The sequence below is a fragment of the Sphaerodactylus townsendi genome, linkage group LG03 (assembly GCF_021028975.2).
Source record: "Sphaerodactylus townsendi isolate TG3544 linkage group LG03, MPM_Stown_v2.3, whole genome shotgun sequence".
Taxonomy (NCBI): Eukaryota; Metazoa; Chordata; class Lepidosauria; order Squamata; family Sphaerodactylidae; genus Sphaerodactylus; species Sphaerodactylus townsendi.
In genome coordinates this window covers 926,234-942,664 of record NC_059427.1, presented here as the reverse complement: position 1 = coordinate 942,664, position 16,431 = coordinate 926,234, and the positions used below count along the sequence as shown (strand labels likewise).

Sequence of the window (16,431 nt, the reverse complement as noted above, 5' to 3'; positions counted from 1 at the left end):
TTTCGTGCAGAAAGGACCATTATTTTGCAAGCCATCTCCAAGATGTTTTGGAGCGTTTCGGAGGGCGCGTTTCCACGGTCGAAATGTGCCCCCGCCTCTGGCTTCCGATTGGAAGTTGGAAGGGGACGTTTTGGCCGTCAGTCTAAACCCCTGCTGAATGCAGGATCAGCCGAGAGCATCCCAGACGCTTCGACTGACAAGTTTGCATAAACATGTTAATTGCTGGAAAATGGCCTGCTTAGGTTTTTCTTCCTACCCCCAGATGCACACAAGAGTCCCATGCGGCATTCACGTCTCTCCTGCTCCCTCACCAAGTCAGTGGCTTTGACTTCCTACACCGAGTTTTACAGTTCAGATGCCCATCTAAAGTGGAGTTTTTCCACATCTCTCTCTAGGCCAGTGACAGGACACACCCCGCCCCGCCCCCCAGCTGCCTCTTCTATCTCCCTCCCTTGCTTCAGAAGTTCCCTGGTTCTAGAACAGGAGGGGGGGGGCATCCCTTGCCAGGAACACATGCGAGGAAATGCCTTGTTGGGACGCTGCTGTGATGCAGAATTGTTTCCTTGGCAATCGTTTGTCTCCGTAAAAGCTACAGAAATTGCACCAAACCAAAAACCAACCGCATGAAGAGCAGTTACCTGGAAATTACCTCCAACCCATAAAAAGAGAAGGAAAAGATCGGCCTTCTTGTGTCTTTGGCACCATCCTCTTCACCACACTACCCTGTTTCCCCTAATATAAGACATCCCCGAAAAATAAGACATAGTAGAGGTTTTGCTGAAGTGCGAAATATAAGGCATCCCCCGAAAGTAAGACATAGCAAAGTTTTTGTTTGGAAGCATGCCTGACGAACACAACACAGAAAAACAAGACATCCCCTGAAAATAAGACATAGCGCATCTTTGGGAGCAAAAATTAATATAAGACACTGTCTTATATATAAGACACTGTCTTATAAGACACTGTCTTATATACGGGGAAACACGGTAGTTATTGGGGGCTATTTTCTTGAAGGTTTCTTTCCCACCCTGATCTCTGGTGATCCCCCCCTCCCCCCCCCCCCGGTAATCAGCGAGGAAGGGGGTTGCGGCTTCAGCCCATTTTTAGGGGCAGCCGTTTAGTTGCGTCCGATCTCTCCCTGGGTTGTGTGTTTCCCCACAGTGTGTTTTCGCTCGCTTCTGGCTGTGTGCCGCCTTTCCCAGTTTTAGCAAGAGGCGTTCTCGACGCCCGTGAATGAGTTCCCTTCCTCTCCGTTTGCTGCTGCCTCTCTGCCCTACCTGAGTCCTCCCCAAGTTCAGCTTCCTTTCCACACCAAGAAGGACTGTCCGTGGTGGTGCACAGACTGGGCATAGCCTGTCGTGGGTGGGATTTGGGGAGCTTCTCGTGAGGAATCTGGCTCTTGCCTCTTAGCACTTCCTGACCCCACGCAGGGGGGGAAAGGCGCGGCCCAGCCAAGGGCAGCATTCGCCTTCTGAGAAAGATGTGGGGTCTGGCCACCCCCTCACCTCTTTGTTTCTGCTTCCTGCAGGGAGAAGAAGGATTTCCTGGCTTCAAGGGGGACCTGGGGGTGAAAGGGGACCCGGTAAGTGTGGCCCCTCCCCTCCTCCCTCCTGGAATCCCCCCCCTCTTCTTCTGCAACCCCCTCCCCCCCGCCCCCAATTTGGATAGTTCTGGTTTCTGCTTAATGGCCACCCGTTCCAGCAGGGGAAATGCATGGAGATCTGGTAGTAGAATCTGGGGAGGGTGGGAGCTGGAGTGGATCCTCAGCAGGATCCAGCACCATGGAGACCAGCCTTTCTCCCAGGGATCTGCTCTCCAGTCTGTAGATCAGCTGTTTCTGGCGGATCTCCAGCCTCTAACTGGAAGTTGGCAACCATGTTTTCTCTCTCACGTGCTCTGCCTTATCCCTTATCGCTTAGGGAGAAGTCGGGGTCCCGGGGTCCCGAGGTGACGACGGCCAAGAAGGTCCCAAAGGTCGGACGGGCCCCCCTGGAGATGTGGGCCCCCTCGGGCTTTCCGGGGAAAAGGTGAGGAAGGGTCTTGCCTGCAGTGCCTGCCCTACGGGGAAGCGGCCGGGGGCAGGGGGAGCTCAAGGCATCCTCCCGGCGGGCAGCTGGAGCTGCGTACCCCAAAGAGCTCCTCCCTTCCAGCCTCCCCCCCTTAATCTCTCTCTCTTTTTCCTGCAGGGGAAGCTGGGAGTTCCCGGCCTGCCAGGCTACCCCGGGAGACAAGGACCCAAGGTCAGTAGCCACCCGCCCCCCCCGCTGGCTCCATGGGCTCTTATTCCCCCCCGGAAAGTCCGGGGGGTGTGTGTGTGTGTGAAAAGCAGGCTGAGGGTTCAGAGGGGCTCTAGAACCTGCCCCCACCCAGGGGCCCAAGCCCCCTCACCCCCACCCGGGATCTTTTCAGTGCACCGTCTTTGGTGGAGGGGGTGTCCAGAGGAGATCCTTTGGAGTCTCCCAATACAGACCTTTCAGACCACGTCCTGCCGAACTCTGTTAGGTAGGAAGGAGACCTGCGCCAACTTTGAAGCCAACACAATTGGGGTCAGGGGGTACATTTTCAAGAGCTCCCTTTGCCTGCCCACAGGACAGCGGACCATGGAAACAGCCAGGCCACGGATCTCCCCCCCACACCCCCGCAGTCATCCCCCTGGCTGCCCATCAATTACCCGGCTTAATTCCAGGGACTGACCCTCACCTGCTGACCGTGGGTCCCTCACCTGTGTGGGGCAGCCTCTCCCCCTATGCTCGCCCCTGGCCGCTTGGCACACCTTAGCTGGGTCTTCTGTGGGCACCGTCCTGCAGGTGGGCCAGAAAGAGCAGGAGCTGGACGTGCAGCTGTTTGTATGAGATCCTCTGGAAATGGAGGAAGTTGAATAATATCGCACCAAACTCGTGTATTCTTGTATCGAAGCAGCTTCCTAATGATTAGGCTGAGTATTTCAGCTGCTATATGTTACTGATCCACAGGTGTTGCATGATGAATACTGTATGTTATTGTTTGTGTTGTGTGCCGCCCTCAGCCCGGCCTTTGGCTGGGGAGGGCAGGACAAGAACTCCCGTTCTCCTGGGCTTTCTGCAAACTTTGCAAAATTGGATTGTTCAAGGAGGCCCTTTTACTCCAGTATGAACAATTTGGTTCCAAAAGAAGCTGGGGGTAAAGAGTGTCAGGTGCGTATAGTGTGCGCTACCTGTGGCTGCAAGGGTGATCTTGCTGGGGAATTTCTATATTGTTTAATGTGTCACGTTGACATTGGAAGCTTCAAAATGACCCTAATTTGGCATTCCGGTCGTGTGTGTTTTTAAAAAAAATATAAATGCTTTATTCATTTACTTAATACACAAGTGTTTAAAAATTGCTTATTACAGCTGTAACATTCTGTTGCTAACATAGTTCATCAAACGTAGAATCTTCTATATATTTCAATCCTTGCTTTGAGGAAATTTATACATAAAAGAAAACTTCCAACTATGATTTATATTTCTTAAAGGTTCCATCTCTTATATTAGTTTCATAAAGTACATATATTTACACCAATTAAGTACTATTTACTACATAAAAAGAGAAATCTAACCTATAACTTACTCGCTGACCTGTAGAGCTTATCTTTAACATTATAGTCTGTTTCATATTTTGTTTCTAATATTTTGCCCTCTTTGTAAGTAATTGATCGCGTGTGTTTTTGTGGCCTTGCTTTGTTTCCGCTCGGTGTGTCGGAGTCCTTTCTTGTTTTCAGCTTTCCTTTGTCCAAATGCCTCTGGCTTTGCGAGCCGCTCTGTGTCGTCTTCCTTGACGCTCAGTGAGAAAGGCGGACTGTAAATAACACAAACTAGCGCATTAAAGAAACCACCCTGATTTGTCCTGGGGGGTCCTTGAGGCCTCCCCCAGTCCTGCATTCCTAGAGTGCCTCCCTTGACTGTCCTCTTGCCCAGCCCTGCCAATCTCCTTTCTAATACCCCCCCTTCCCCCGCCCCCCCCCGCTTTCTTGGCCCAGGGTTCGCAAGGTTTCCCTGGATTCCCCGGGACAAACGGCGAGAAAGGAGGACGGGTAAGTAGCCCTCTTCTGTAGGGGGGGGGCACCCTGGCCCTGGGAAGGCTGGGAAGGTTTTTTTTGGGGGGGGTCTAATTGGGGGGCCAGGAGCCTCCTCCAGAGATGCCCCAATCCTGGGCGTGGCCGGAGAGGGTGTTTTGAGGGTCAGGCTGGAGGGAGAGACCCTGGAAACTTCAGAGGGGGCCACAGAAAGGAAGGCAATGCAGACGTGATTTGTGGTGGTAACGATCCGGCTTAACGGCTGGTGAATGGAGGAGAGCTTTCCTGTGAGTCGCACATCCTGGCCCGGAAGAGCCCCTTTCTGGTCCTTCATCTGGACTGCATGACGCCCATTGGGGTGTGGTGGGGTGTGGAGGGGTGGAGAAAACGCACTCTGCACGTGCTCACTGACTCCTAGTTAGAATTTCATAGTTCCCGGTCCTCCCTGTATAGGTTCAGTGGTCTTCTGTGCAGGGTCAGCAGGGGGTGTGGGCCCTCCCCCCTTGGCTGGTCCTTGCAGGATTTGACCCTTGAGTCCTTCCTTTGCTCTCATCCTTCTTTGCAGGGTCTCTCCGGGAAGCTCGGCCCCCGAGGCGAGCGAGGCCCCACGGTGAGTAACTCAGAGGGGGGCGGGGGAGGAGGAGGACACGGGTGTGTGGGCAGTGGTGAGTGGGGGGGGGCAGCAGGAAAGACGCTGGGCTCGTGAAGGTGGCACAGTAGTGGCTGGACGTGGTGGGGGTGGGAGGGGGCCACAGGGATCAGCCTCAGCTCTGATTCTGTTCCTCTCCCCCCACTTTCCCGCCCCCTTTTTCTAGGGCCCAAGAGGTCAGCGCGGCCCACGAGGAGCCACGGGAAAACTCGGAGCAAAGGTTGGCTTGTGGGGCCCGGAGGGAATGGGGCTGGTCTCTGCCCCCCCGGGGTTGTGGGGGAAGGAGCTGGGGGAGGGGAGGGGGAGGGGCATTGCCTGCCCGGACGAAGCAGCTACAGCCGGCCTCAGAGCCCCAGCCCCGAAGCACCAGGCATTTGTCGTGCAAGGGAGCCTTTTGGCCGACCCACACTTGGCATTCGCCTAAGAAACACCTTTCTTAGGGATTCTCTCCCACCCTATTCGGGCTCTTCCGAAGGCCTCACTGTGAGAATGCTTTGTGTGTGTGTGTGTGTGTGTGTTTGTGTCTGCAAATACTGTTCCCCCTGGAGTAATATTGTAAAAGGAGCTTTTTTCATGGCTTTTAAAATCATCAAGTGTCTTTGTTTCTGTTTCCGGAGCTGTGTGTAAGCAATCAAAAGTTTTTTTTGTCCCTAAAGTTTTAGATGAGGGCAGAACTTTAGGAGCAGAAACTACCAGACTTCGGCCACGCAGCCCAGAAAACCCACAGCAGCCCCCCCTCCCCCTCCGATATTGTCCTTCTTCCTTCTGGGCCTGAAGCCCCCTTCTAGTTTGGGCCCCTCTTTGCCTGGTGCTGTAGTGGGGAGGGGGAGGATAGCTCTCCAGTTGCCCCCTGGCGCTGGGGTTGAGGAACTCCCCGCCTCTGGATACGGAATCCCCCGTTGGTGGCTGTGCGGAGTAGCAGGCGATGACCTTGGTCCAACTACTCCACGGCCCCACCTTGTCCTCTTTCTCTCTCTCGCTACGCAGGGCACCTCCGGCAGTGAAGGACCCTCCGGCCCTCCCGGGGAGCGGGTGAGTGGCTGTACCCACGAGGCCATGCCAGCCTGCTGCCCACTGCGCTGTGCCCCAGACCAGACCCCCCCATGGCCTTGACCTCCCTCCCTCCCCCCCAGACCCTTTCCCTTGGCCTTCCCTCCTCATTGGTCCCTTCTTCTTCCTCCTCCAGGGTGTGCCTGGACCACAAGGGCCAAACGGGTTCCCTGGACCAAAAGGACCCCCGGTGAGTCAGCAGCCCCCCTCGCCCCACATTTGTGCCTACCCCCCACCCCCCCTTCTGGCTCACTGACCCCTCTTTTGCCATCTGTTCCCAGGGCCCATCTGGGAAGGACGGGCTGCCCGGCCACCCTGGACAGCGTGGAGAAGTTGTAAGTCCCTCTCGTCCTCCTCCTCCGACGGGGGCTCCCCCTGTTTCTGCCACTGCTGCTGCCGCTGCTACTTAGCACTTCTGGTTGCTCCTAGGTTGCTCCACCCCTGCTACTCTCTCCCGCCTCCCTCTGCTCTGCTTCCGCTCCTTAATTTCCACGCTCCCGGCAGGTAATGATTTGTCTCAGATCTTTGTATTTCCGCCTGACAGTATACCGTGTTTCCCCGAATATAAGACAGTGTCTTATATTACTTTTTGCTCCCAAAGATGCCATGTCCTATTTTCTTTATTAGGATGTCTTATTTCTTCTGTGTTCTGTTCACGGGCATTGCCTCCAAGTTCAACAAAACCTTTATTAATGCTTTCCTACTTTCGGGGGATGCCTTATATATTTCGTGACTTCAGCACACCCAAACTCTACTACTGCCTATTTTTTCGGGGATGTCTTATATTAGGGGAAACAGGGTCGTTGTCCAGCCACTTTCTGGAAGGACGGCCTGAAAATGCTCCACAGGAAATAGATTCTGGGGGTTACACTTTCCTGACTGCTTTTGGGCCTCCTTTGCAGGGGCGCTAGTCTCGTGTTTTCAAATTCTAACCATTTGCCACTAACTCTTCTAGTGTACCTTGGTTTCTCCTGTGTGTTGATACTCCAGCATTGCTCCAGATTTACTTCTAGGATACACACTAGCATAAGAAACATTGCTGCAGACCATTCCTTCATACTCTGGCCCCTAGTCTTAGCTCCTCAGCGTTTCCTGCCCCCTTTGGCTGCCTCTGTGCATGGCTTAGTGGTTAAGAGCAGGTGCACTCTAATCTGGACAATTGGGTTTGATTCCCCGCTCTGCCTCTTGAGCTGTAGAGGCTTATCTGGGGAACCAGATTAGCCTGTGCACTCCCACACACACCAGCTGGGTGACCTTGGGCTAGTCACAGTTCTTTGGAGCTCTCTCAGCCCCACCCACCTCGCAGGGTGTTTGTTTGGGGGTGGGGGAGGGAAAGGAGATTGTCGGCCCCTTTGAGTCTCCTTGCAGGAGAGAAAGGGAGGGGCTATCAATCCAAACTCTTCTTCCTCTTCTTCTCTTCACTTGGGGTTCAGCTCAAAGGCCTTCTACCCAGAGGGGTCCCGTCTTGCAGCATGGAGGCTGGGCTCGATCCCAGGCACAAGTGAGGCCGGTTGAGTGATTCTGAGTCCTGCCTCTCCTGCTTATGGTCCCTGCAATCTCTGAGGGAGGCAGGCAGGAGGTGGTCTACGGGCGAAGGGGTGGGGGTCTTCCAGTGGACCTCCAACGTGCCTTCTGCTCACCCCTGGACTAATAATGCCCCATCTCCATCCACATATATCCCCATGAACCATCCTGTGTCACTTGACCCACCAACTGCCACTCAAAGGTAGACTGCCTCTGAATAGGGAGGCTCCACCCCCATGTACCACAGTCCAATAATCCTCCCGTGGCATCAAGATGTCTGCCTGCATCACATCCAAAGGCCTCCCAGACTCAGCATTCTAGTGTCCTCTGAGAAGGCACAGCGTAAAACCTCAGGGTATCACCCTTCGTCACTTCCTGCCCTGCAATGATGGCCACTCTGTGTCTGCTCAGGGGCACTCTTTCTTTTCTGCATGTCTTACAACTGGCCCCAGCAGAGGCACAGCTGGGGAAAATGGAACCTGGGGTGGACTCCGAGTTTTCTGCCCCCCCCCCCCATGAGCCCTGAGCTTCCCCCTGCACCCCCCTGCACTCTGCCTCCCACCCCCCACTTATCTTAGCTGGTGGCAGGGCCTGGCGGGGCGGGGAGAGGGGGGAAGGAGGAGGGGTGGGGATGAGTTTCCGCCCCCCCATGACCCCAATGGTTCCACTCGGTGCGCTGGTCCCTGCCGCGCCCCCCAGCAGCCACGCCACTGGGCTCCAGGTGTGGCCAAAGTGTCTGATTTGAGTCTGGCCAGGTGCCTCCATGCAAAGCCTTTGATCCTCTCTGCTCCTCCCTTCCCCCCACCCCAGATTCTGAGAGGGAGGGCAGGAAGTCTGCCCCAGAGTAGAGGCACACGTGCCATGTCCTCTCCTTCTCCCCCCACAGGGCTTCCAAGGCAAGACCGGCACCACCGGACCCCCAGGGGTGGTGGGACCTCAGGTAAGGAGTGGCTGACCTCTCTGTCCCCTCCCAGCATGCCTTAAGGACGGGGGGGGGGGGGGCTGCAGGGGCCAATCAGATTCCCCCGGGGATTCCAGCCGGACTGAACTGTTCCCTGGCTGGGGGGGGGGGCAGGGGGAGGCGCTCTGGACTGGGGGTCAAGGCCAGCTTCCCACTCCGAAGACCTGTGGCAGCCGTCTCCCTCCTCCTTCTGACAGGGATCTGCGGGAGAAACGGGACAGATGGGGGAGAGAGGGCACCCTGGCCCCCCCGGACCCCCCGGGGAACAAGGCCTGCCCGGGCCGTCTGGCAAAGAAGGCACCAAGGTACGGAGCCCTCGGTTCTCTGGGAAGGAAGGAAGGGGTGGGGGTGGGCAGACACAAATGGATACTGCAGATGTAAACTGGTTTCAAACCACTTTATGATAAAACACCTAAGAGTCCAGCATCCAGCAAGAGAAAGTCCAGCATCTAGTCCAGCATCCAGCAAGAGAAAGTGGGGTTAGAGTGTGACAGATTGCGTCATTTATCCCCAGTCAACATATCTGTGTCAAATCCAATTCTTGAGGCGTTCAGGGCTCACGAGCTGAGGACAGCGGTGGAATCCCCCCGTGGGGGTCTGTGCAGGGAGCTCCCAGAGAGGGGGGGGGTCTCTCGCAGCCACGTGAAATATCAGGGATCCCAAGATCAGATCTTTGGCCAGCTGAACAAACAGAGAACTCCTCTGCCGATGAAACAGAAGCTCAACTCTTTTCAATAGGCAAGATATTGCTCAATAATAAACAGGAGCAAATTAATCCTGCAAATCCAGAATAAACGCTTGCAGTGAAAGTCAGGTTCCCCTGACATGTTTCAAACTTAGCTAAACACGCTAATATTACACTTCTCTACGATGAAGGCAAATCAGGTTGTCAGCTGACAGGCAGAACTTTGTGTGTCAAACGGGAAGCAAGACACTGTCACTCAACCGAAGGTCTTCTCTGACCAGAAGCCACCAGTTTGGAGCAGAGATAAATCTCTCTAACACTCGATTGTCCTCTGAATAAAATGATTATTAGGGTGTTGTTTGTTTTCTAGGTTGTATGGCCGTGTTCTAGCAGCATTCTCTCCTGGTTTCGCCTGCATCTGTGGCTGGCATCTTTAGAGGATGCCAGTGATTCTGGCTGTGAAAGCCTTTGGCAATACATCAAAATGGTTATTCCCAAAAGGGATTGTGAAGCTCTGTCAGGAGTGCTTTGATTGTGTGTTCCTGCATGGCAGGGGGTTGGACTTGATGGCCCTTGGGGTTCTCTTCCGGCTCTATGATTCTATGATAATGTGGACAGGTGGACTAGGAGACACCCTGATAAGGCCTATTAAGCTTTCAAAGCGAGGTTCCCAATTAAGAAGTAATAAATCTGCTAGTTGTGGTGGGTTTCCCGTGGGGCTGCGTGGCCGTGGTCTGGTGGATCTTGTTCCTAACATTTCATCTGCATCTGTGGCTGGCATCTTCAGAGGTGTATCACAGAGGGAAGTCTGTTACACACTGTTACCTGATCGATGGCTGATGGTAGTCATTTATATTTTAAATTTAAATGTGTTTTATAGGAGGAGTCTTAAAGCATTTATTACGATTCTGTGTTGTTTTATCAGAGATTGGAAATTGCCCTGAGCCCCCCCAGGGAAGGGCGGTGAAAAAACCCAATAAATAAGTAAATAAAATAAAACCGAAGGGGGTTGCGCAGTCTCCTCGAAGGAGCCGGGTCTCCAGGGAAGGCGGATCCAGAGCACCCTGTTGGGGGAGGCACGTGTGGGACTTTCCTTCTTTGTGTCTGTCCTGCAGAAGTTAATAAGAGGCCTACCTTTTCTAGTGGGGGGGGGGCTTTGGGGGGCTTCTGGTCACTTCTAGGGTTTGTTCCCACAAGTTGAGCGTGTTTGTGGAAGAGCCGCTAGTCCTCTCTGTGTTCTAGGGGGACCCCGGCCCTCCTGGGGGGCTAGGAAAGGACGGCCCAGCGGGACTGCGAGGATTTCCTGGAGAACGCGGCCTGCCCGGGACTCCCGTACGTACCTTTTCCTCTTTGCAGAGAGATGCTCGATCTCTGCCGATCTGGTGGCAGGGAGAAAGGGGTGTGTGCGCGTGCATTTTGGAGGAGGAGGTCTGAGCTATTTTGGGTTCAGCAGGGCGGGGACTGTGGCGGGAGGAAGGTACCTGCCGCTTGCAGCTTGGAGGACCAGGCAGGAGATGATGTGAAAAGACCGTTCACTGCCTGGGGAGCGGCTGCCGGCCAGAGCAGGCGATGCCGACCTTGGAAGGCCGAGCGCCTGAGTCAGCACGAGGCTGCTTCATGTGTCCCTGTGATCTCGGCTGGGTGGATTGGCTCAAAGCCCCGGGCTACAAATAGAACGACTTAAGTGAAGACGAGGGACTTCCCACGGGAAGGAGAGGCTGCTGCTGTGGCCGAGACGTAAAGAGGGGCAGACACGTAGTAGCCGGAGAGCCAGATTTATTTCTCCCTCTCCTGCACACGAAGCCTGTTGGGTGATGACCCTGGGCCAGTCCCAGTTCTCTCTGAATGCTCTCGGCCCCACCTTGCCTCCCAAGGTGTCTCTGTTGTGGGGAGGGGGAGGGAAAGGAGCTTGTCAGCTGCCTGGAGTCTCCTTAAAGGTAGAGAGAACCAACGCTCCTTCTGCTCCCCCCCTCTCCCCCCCCCCCCGCACGTTTCTTTCTCCGCCGCTTCCGTGGGTTTCATGGACCATTCCCAATATTCAGGATTTGTCCCGCTGTGAACTTGCCGTCTGCCCAAAAGCCGCTGGCTGCAAAGGAGGATTCTCGAGGTGTTTTGGCACAAACGCTCCTTCCCTACAAATGGGGGGCTTGTTCTGCCGCAGCTCTCCAGCGAGGCCAAGTTTTCACTCTCCCAAATTCAACTCTGCCCTGAAGGATCGCTGGGCTGAGCGCCCACTAGGCAGTCTGATCTGCCCAAGACACAGTCGAAACCCACCGCCCCCGGCACATATTTTACATATCAGCAAGGGAGACACACGATAAGGCCCCGTGCTTCACCTCCCCGCCCCACCTCCCCCCCTCGCCCGCCTCTTCTTTGACCCTGATATCTCCCTTAACAGCTACAAAATTAGGGTGAAGGCATTCCTAAAGAAAGAAGAGGGGCTCCCCGGGTATCCCAACTCTGGAGAAAGCCCCACCCTATAAATGAAATGATAGCTGATAAAACCTACATTGGCCTGGCTTGGCCTCCCACAGCACCTCTTGGGATTGGTTGGCGGGGGATATTTCTTGGACGCGTTACAGGCGCTGACCAATCAGAGCTGTGCCCAGCCAGGTTCCGCTTCAAACGGACTGTGCTGCTGAGCCCAGATTTGGACGAAAAAGAGGTGAATTTGGACTGGACGCTCAACGGCACTTTCTGATTGGTCCTTATCCTCCAAAAATATCATTTGTGTCTTCATTGCACGCTGTCCCCATGAGAAGCAGTAACTTGCTCACAAGGGCCACCTTCACACACACACGCACACACACACACCCCTTGTGCATCCACTCACAAGTAGATGAGCCACTTGGAAGGAACCAGGAAGTCACTTTAGACATGCTCTGTGGAAAGGTTCTCTTGTGTGAGCCTCACCATGGATGCGGCCCCTTGTTGAGAAAGTCCCTGGGGCTCAAAGAGCGGCTGGGGCAGCAAGAACATACAGAGCGAGGGCGTTTCTGGGAGGGGTTTTGGGGTGGGCCTCCCTGCCGCCCCCCTCCCGCCCAGCCTCTCCTTCTGGTGATCTTTGCTGGATTCGTGTTCTCTCTCTCTCTCCACAGGGCGGGGGCGGTTTGAAAGGCAACGAGGGACCAGCCGGCCCCCCAGGACCAGCCGTGAGTATTTCCACTCCTGTCCGGATCCCCCCAGAGATCCTCATTTCCTGGGCTGGGTGAGGCCGTGGCTCCCCCATCCCAGCGGCAGAGCAGGCGCTTGAGCGCCTCACCCGTGGGACGTGGTTGGGGCCGGTGGGGGCGCCTGCTGTCCTTTCTCTCTCCTGGGAATCAGGCGTGGGCATCGGGGGAGGGAAAGAGGGGGAATGCCCTCGCCCGCCAGGCGAGAGAGAGACGGGCAAGTCCTCGCCCCAGCTGGGAGTTGGAGATTTGGCTGACCTGTGTAGGGTCCACGCATTCCCAAGATTCTCCTCTCCTGGCAGTTGGAGACAGACGTGTGTCAATCAGTCCACTTAAAAGTGGTTCAGCCCCGTGGCCTCTGCAGGGAATTGCCTTCAGTGGAAATGAAAAGGAGCACCTTGCGGGCCCAAACACACAAACTGCGCCTCATGCTGCTTCCTGGTCTTTGCCGGCAGCCAGCCAGCCAGATACTCAGCCGTGAGACAGGCAGTCTTCTGTTGTTCTTGCCCCAGTGGTAGACTGCTTCTGTACACAGAGGTTCCGTTATCAGCAGTTACAGCCTTCACTTGACCCATCCTCTACGGAGGCTTCCTACATGGGCCCAGTTGTCTTGTGCATTTGTAAATTGTCTGGCAAGTCTTTGCGTTTGTATCCCCCTGATGCAACCTCCTGGCCCCTCTGCGTCCTGAGAGCCTGCGTGAGATTTGAGCATTGCACTGCACTGTAGCAGCTGCCCCGAGGCAAACAGAACAGAGTGACAGTGGTGGGAATTCCTTGGCTCCTGAGCTCACCTTCCTTCCGGTTTCCACTCATCCGCGTGTGCCCTTCTGTTTCTTTCAGGGGTCTCCGGGGGAGAGGGGGGGGCCTGGGTCGGGAGGCCCCATTGGACCCCCAGGAAGGCCCGGGCCTCAAGGACCACCTGGCCCCGCGGGGGAGAAGGGCGTGCCCGTGAGTATGGGGAGGGACCAGGACACCTGGGTTCCCTCGGGGGGGGGGGGGGGCACACGTGTCACACAGGCAGCAACCCAGCCAAGGACATCTGGGAAGGGGGGAGAGAAAACACTGTTGGGGGGTCATGTGACCCATATCAATATGGGGGTGGCCAGGATTCGCATCAGGAGCCATAGGGGGAGCTTTCGGGCCTGGCTCTGGGATGCCGTGGGAGGGGTTCCAGGGGGCCGGATCTCCCCCCGTGGTGGTCGGCCAACCTTCGCTGTCCTTCGGCCTCACGGCCCCTCCCTCCTTCAGGGCGAGAAAGGCCCCCTTGGCCCCGCAGGCCGTGACGGAGTCCAGGGTCCCGTTGGCTTGCCTGGTCCGGCAGGACCCCCCGGGGGCCCAGGCGAAGATGGCGATAAGGTGAGAGGCCCCCTCCCCTAGCCACGCCCTTTACCTGCCCCCTCTCCCCCCCCCCGGCAGGCCCTCCCCACACGTTTCTTTTCTCTCCGCAGGGCGAAGTGGGCGATTCGGGACAGAAGGGGGCCAAGGGCGGCAAAGGAGAGCACGTGAGTGTGACGGGGCTGCAACCAGAGGGCTCCCCTCTCCCGAACCGGGGCAGCTGTGGGGTCCACTCCCCTCTTGGAGTCACTCACGGCATCCTCTTCCTCGTCTTCTCCGCAGGGGCCACCTGGTCCGCCGGGTCCGTTGGGCGGCGTCGGGCAACCGGGAGCTGCAGTAAGTACCCCTGCAGGGTGGGCCACCCCTCCCACACTCTCAGGCCCCTCCCACACTCTCAGGCCCCTCCCACACTCCGAGGGCAGGTCACCTCCTCTCTCCTTTGGGGTGTCAGGGAAACCTCTTGGCACAGCAAGGGCAGTGGAACTGGGTTCAAGACCCTGCCCTCCCCCCCAGGTGTGGCATGAATGATCCTCTGGTCCCGCCCCCCCCCCCGGGTGTATGCTGATGCTCGGTGATGCGGGGTTCCCATCTTTCCATCACAGCTGCCTGGACAAAGGGACACGCCCCCCCCTCTGTGGTGGTCCCTCTCCTTGTGCACGGGGGGTGGGGCGGGGTGGGTGGTGGGTGGGAGGAGAGTCTTTGCTGTTGGGTCCCAGGGGTTCCTTGGCCCACCCGCGGCCCACAGTTGGGGCTCCGACCTTCAGCCGTCTTGGTTCAGTCCGGTGTGGGGCTGGGCCCTGCAGCCCCTTGCAAGAGAAGTCTGGCTTTGCAAAAGCCCCATGGCTGCACTGTTCTCTGTGGGGCACCGCCTGGCAGGGGTTTTTTTTTGGGGGGGGGGGGGGTTGGCATGAAGGTTTTTGCTCTTTGAGCTGCTTGTTGTTATCATTTTATTAGATTCAATAGGCTGCCCCTCCCCCCCTCGCGCCTCTCCCCCTCTTGCCCTGCAGGGTGCTGACGGGGAGCCTGGAGCAAGAGGACTCCAAGGCCACTTCGGGCCCAAAGGGGACGAGGGGACGCGGGGCTTCAATGGCCCCCCCGGGCCGATCGGCTTGCAGGTGAGCGTCCCAGAGCCTGCCCCTCCCTCCCCCCCCCGCCCCCGGTTCGCTTCACTGAAAACCTCTTGACCCCTTTCTCTCTCTGGACAGGGCCTGCCAGGACCATCTGGGGAGAAGGGCGAGACAGGAGACGGGGGGCCCATGGTACGTACCCCTTTCCTGTCCAGCCCCCTTTTTCATTGACCATCGGCTGTTGCTGGATGCCTGAGCCGGTGCTGGCTCCCGAGGGGGCTCTCGGAAATCAAAGGCCCAGCGGAGGATGCAGTTCAAGCTCAGCACAAACACGTCCTTCCTGTCTCCACCTTCGCCTTCTGATCTTTCTCCTCAGGGACCCCCCGGACCCCCCGGACCTCGGGGCCCAGCCGGACCCTCGGGAGCGGACGTGAGTCTCTTCCCATCCCCCCCCCCACACTCCCCTCCCCAATGACTGAGTTTCCAGCATTGACTCAGTTGTAACAAGAACGACGGCTCTTTTCACCGCAGGGTCCACAAGGTCCCCCCGGAGGTGTAGGAAACCTCGGCCCCCCAGGGCAGAAGGTAAGTGGGGGCCCCGGCCCCATGGGGCTGACAGCCGGGACTCCTGGGCCCTTTGAAAGAGAGGTGCAGCCAGAAGGCCACTCGTGGGGGGAGTAAACGACGGAGCCCCCTCCCCTGCAGTTTTCCGCAAAGAGAACAGTGGGAGTGTGAAGGGGGGGGGAGTTAAAAACATGTAAAAGGTTCCAGTTTTGCTCCCCCCTCCTTTTCCCCTCCCCCAGACATGTTCCGAATCCCGCGGGGGACCATCAAAGCGTTAGGAGGCGGCAGTGGGGGTCCGTCCATCCCGTTTCTCCCAGTGGCCGACCAGTTCCCCCAAATGGCCACTAACTGGGCAGAGAGTCTGAGGCCTTCCCCTGATGTTGCCTCCTGGCCCTGGGATTCGGAGGTTGACTGCGTCTGTACCTGGAGGCTCCCTTCAGCCCCCACGGCTAGCAGCCACTATGAAGCCTCTCCTCCGTGGATCCGTCTAATCCCCCTTTCAAGCCCACCTGTGCCCGTGGCCGTGACGGCATCCTCCGGCAGCAAATCCCACATTTTATTTATTTCTTGAAACAGCTGCCCCTCCCCTTTATTCGTGGCTCCGAGCAGCATAGAGGTCACTTGGGAAGAAGGGTCTTAGAGGGCTGGGCCCCTCCTCCGCAAACCCCTTTGTAAAGCCGCCCGTCTCTGGGCTCCTCTTTTCCTTCCAGGGGGAGCCGGGTGAGTCAGGGGGACCCGGAGTCACTGGAGAGCCAGGCGGAAAGGTGAGAGCCTCTGTGTCCCCCCCCCCCCCGCCTCGCATGTCTCTATTCCCACCTCCCCCTGCCACGCAGCCCTTCCCCATCACAGCTGAACCCAGAGATCTCGTCTCTGCCTTCAGCGTCCTCGGCGGGCACGCCCCCCCCTTTTCCCACCATCAACCTCACCCTTTCCTCTCCTTCCAGGGCCCACGGGGTGAAAGAGGCGAGAAAGGAGAAGCGGGGGCTTCTGGCACACCCGGCCCCCCCGGCGGGAAAGGCCCAGTCGGGGATGATGGGCCCAAGGGGAATCCCGTAAGTAATATGGCAGAGATCAGCAGAGGGGTGGGGGGGATCCGAAACGGAGTTCTGAGCTCCGGCTATCCAGTGACCTCCAAGGGATGCTGTGGGGAGAAATTGCCGGGGCCTCTTCTAGGGGCTGGAGGCAGGTGGGCAGGTTTTTCTCAGATAGCCCAAAGTCACCTGAAGAAGAAGACGACGATGACAACTTTGGATTTATACCCCACCTTTCTGTCCAAGGTGGCTTCTAAGCTCCTTTCCCTTCCTGTCCCTACAACAGACACCTGGTGAGGCAGGTGGGCCTTGGGGAGCTCTAAGGAAGGACTCTGCCTGGCCCACGGTCACCCAGCAGGCTT

General features: G+C 56.9%; 2 protein-coding genes across 2 annotated transcripts in view; one reads left to right on the top strand and one right to left on the bottom strand.

Moving 5' to 3' along the window:
• Positions 1-16,431, bottom strand: part of LOC125428777 (zinc finger protein OZF-like) — a 798,123-nt gene that overhangs the window by 302,919 nt on the left and 478,773 nt on the right. The gene's annotated exons all lie outside the window — the stretch shown is intronic.
• The window catches only part of COL11A2 (collagen type XI alpha 2 chain), a 79,638-nt gene that overhangs the window by 47,546 nt on the left and 15,661 nt on the right, over positions 1-16,431 (top strand). Inside the window, exons 28-50 of the mRNA XM_048490833.1 lie at positions 1,529-1,582; positions 1,920-2,027; positions 2,187-2,240; positions 3,998-4,051; positions 4,599-4,643; positions 4,849-4,902; positions 5,670-5,714; positions 5,869-5,922; positions 6,014-6,067; positions 8,143-8,196; positions 8,415-8,522; positions 10,145-10,234; positions 12,001-12,054; positions 12,913-13,020; positions 13,321-13,428; positions 13,521-13,574; positions 13,690-13,743; positions 14,415-14,522; positions 14,613-14,666; positions 14,851-14,904; positions 15,006-15,059; positions 15,749-15,802; positions 15,983-16,090. Of these exons, the coding sequence (XP_048346790.1) occupies positions 1,529-1,582; positions 1,920-2,027; positions 2,187-2,240; positions 3,998-4,051; positions 4,599-4,643; positions 4,849-4,902; positions 5,670-5,714; positions 5,869-5,922; positions 6,014-6,067; positions 8,143-8,196; positions 8,415-8,522; positions 10,145-10,234; positions 12,001-12,054; positions 12,913-13,020; positions 13,321-13,428; positions 13,521-13,574; positions 13,690-13,743; positions 14,415-14,522; positions 14,613-14,666; positions 14,851-14,904; positions 15,006-15,059; positions 15,749-15,802; positions 15,983-16,090 (1,584 nt within the window). The remainder of the gene's footprint in view (positions 1-1,528; positions 1,583-1,919; positions 2,028-2,186; positions 2,241-3,997; positions 4,052-4,598; positions 4,644-4,848; positions 4,903-5,669; positions 5,715-5,868; positions 5,923-6,013; positions 6,068-8,142; positions 8,197-8,414; positions 8,523-10,144; positions 10,235-12,000; positions 12,055-12,912; positions 13,021-13,320; positions 13,429-13,520; positions 13,575-13,689; positions 13,744-14,414; positions 14,523-14,612; positions 14,667-14,850; positions 14,905-15,005; positions 15,060-15,748; positions 15,803-15,982; positions 16,091-16,431) is intronic.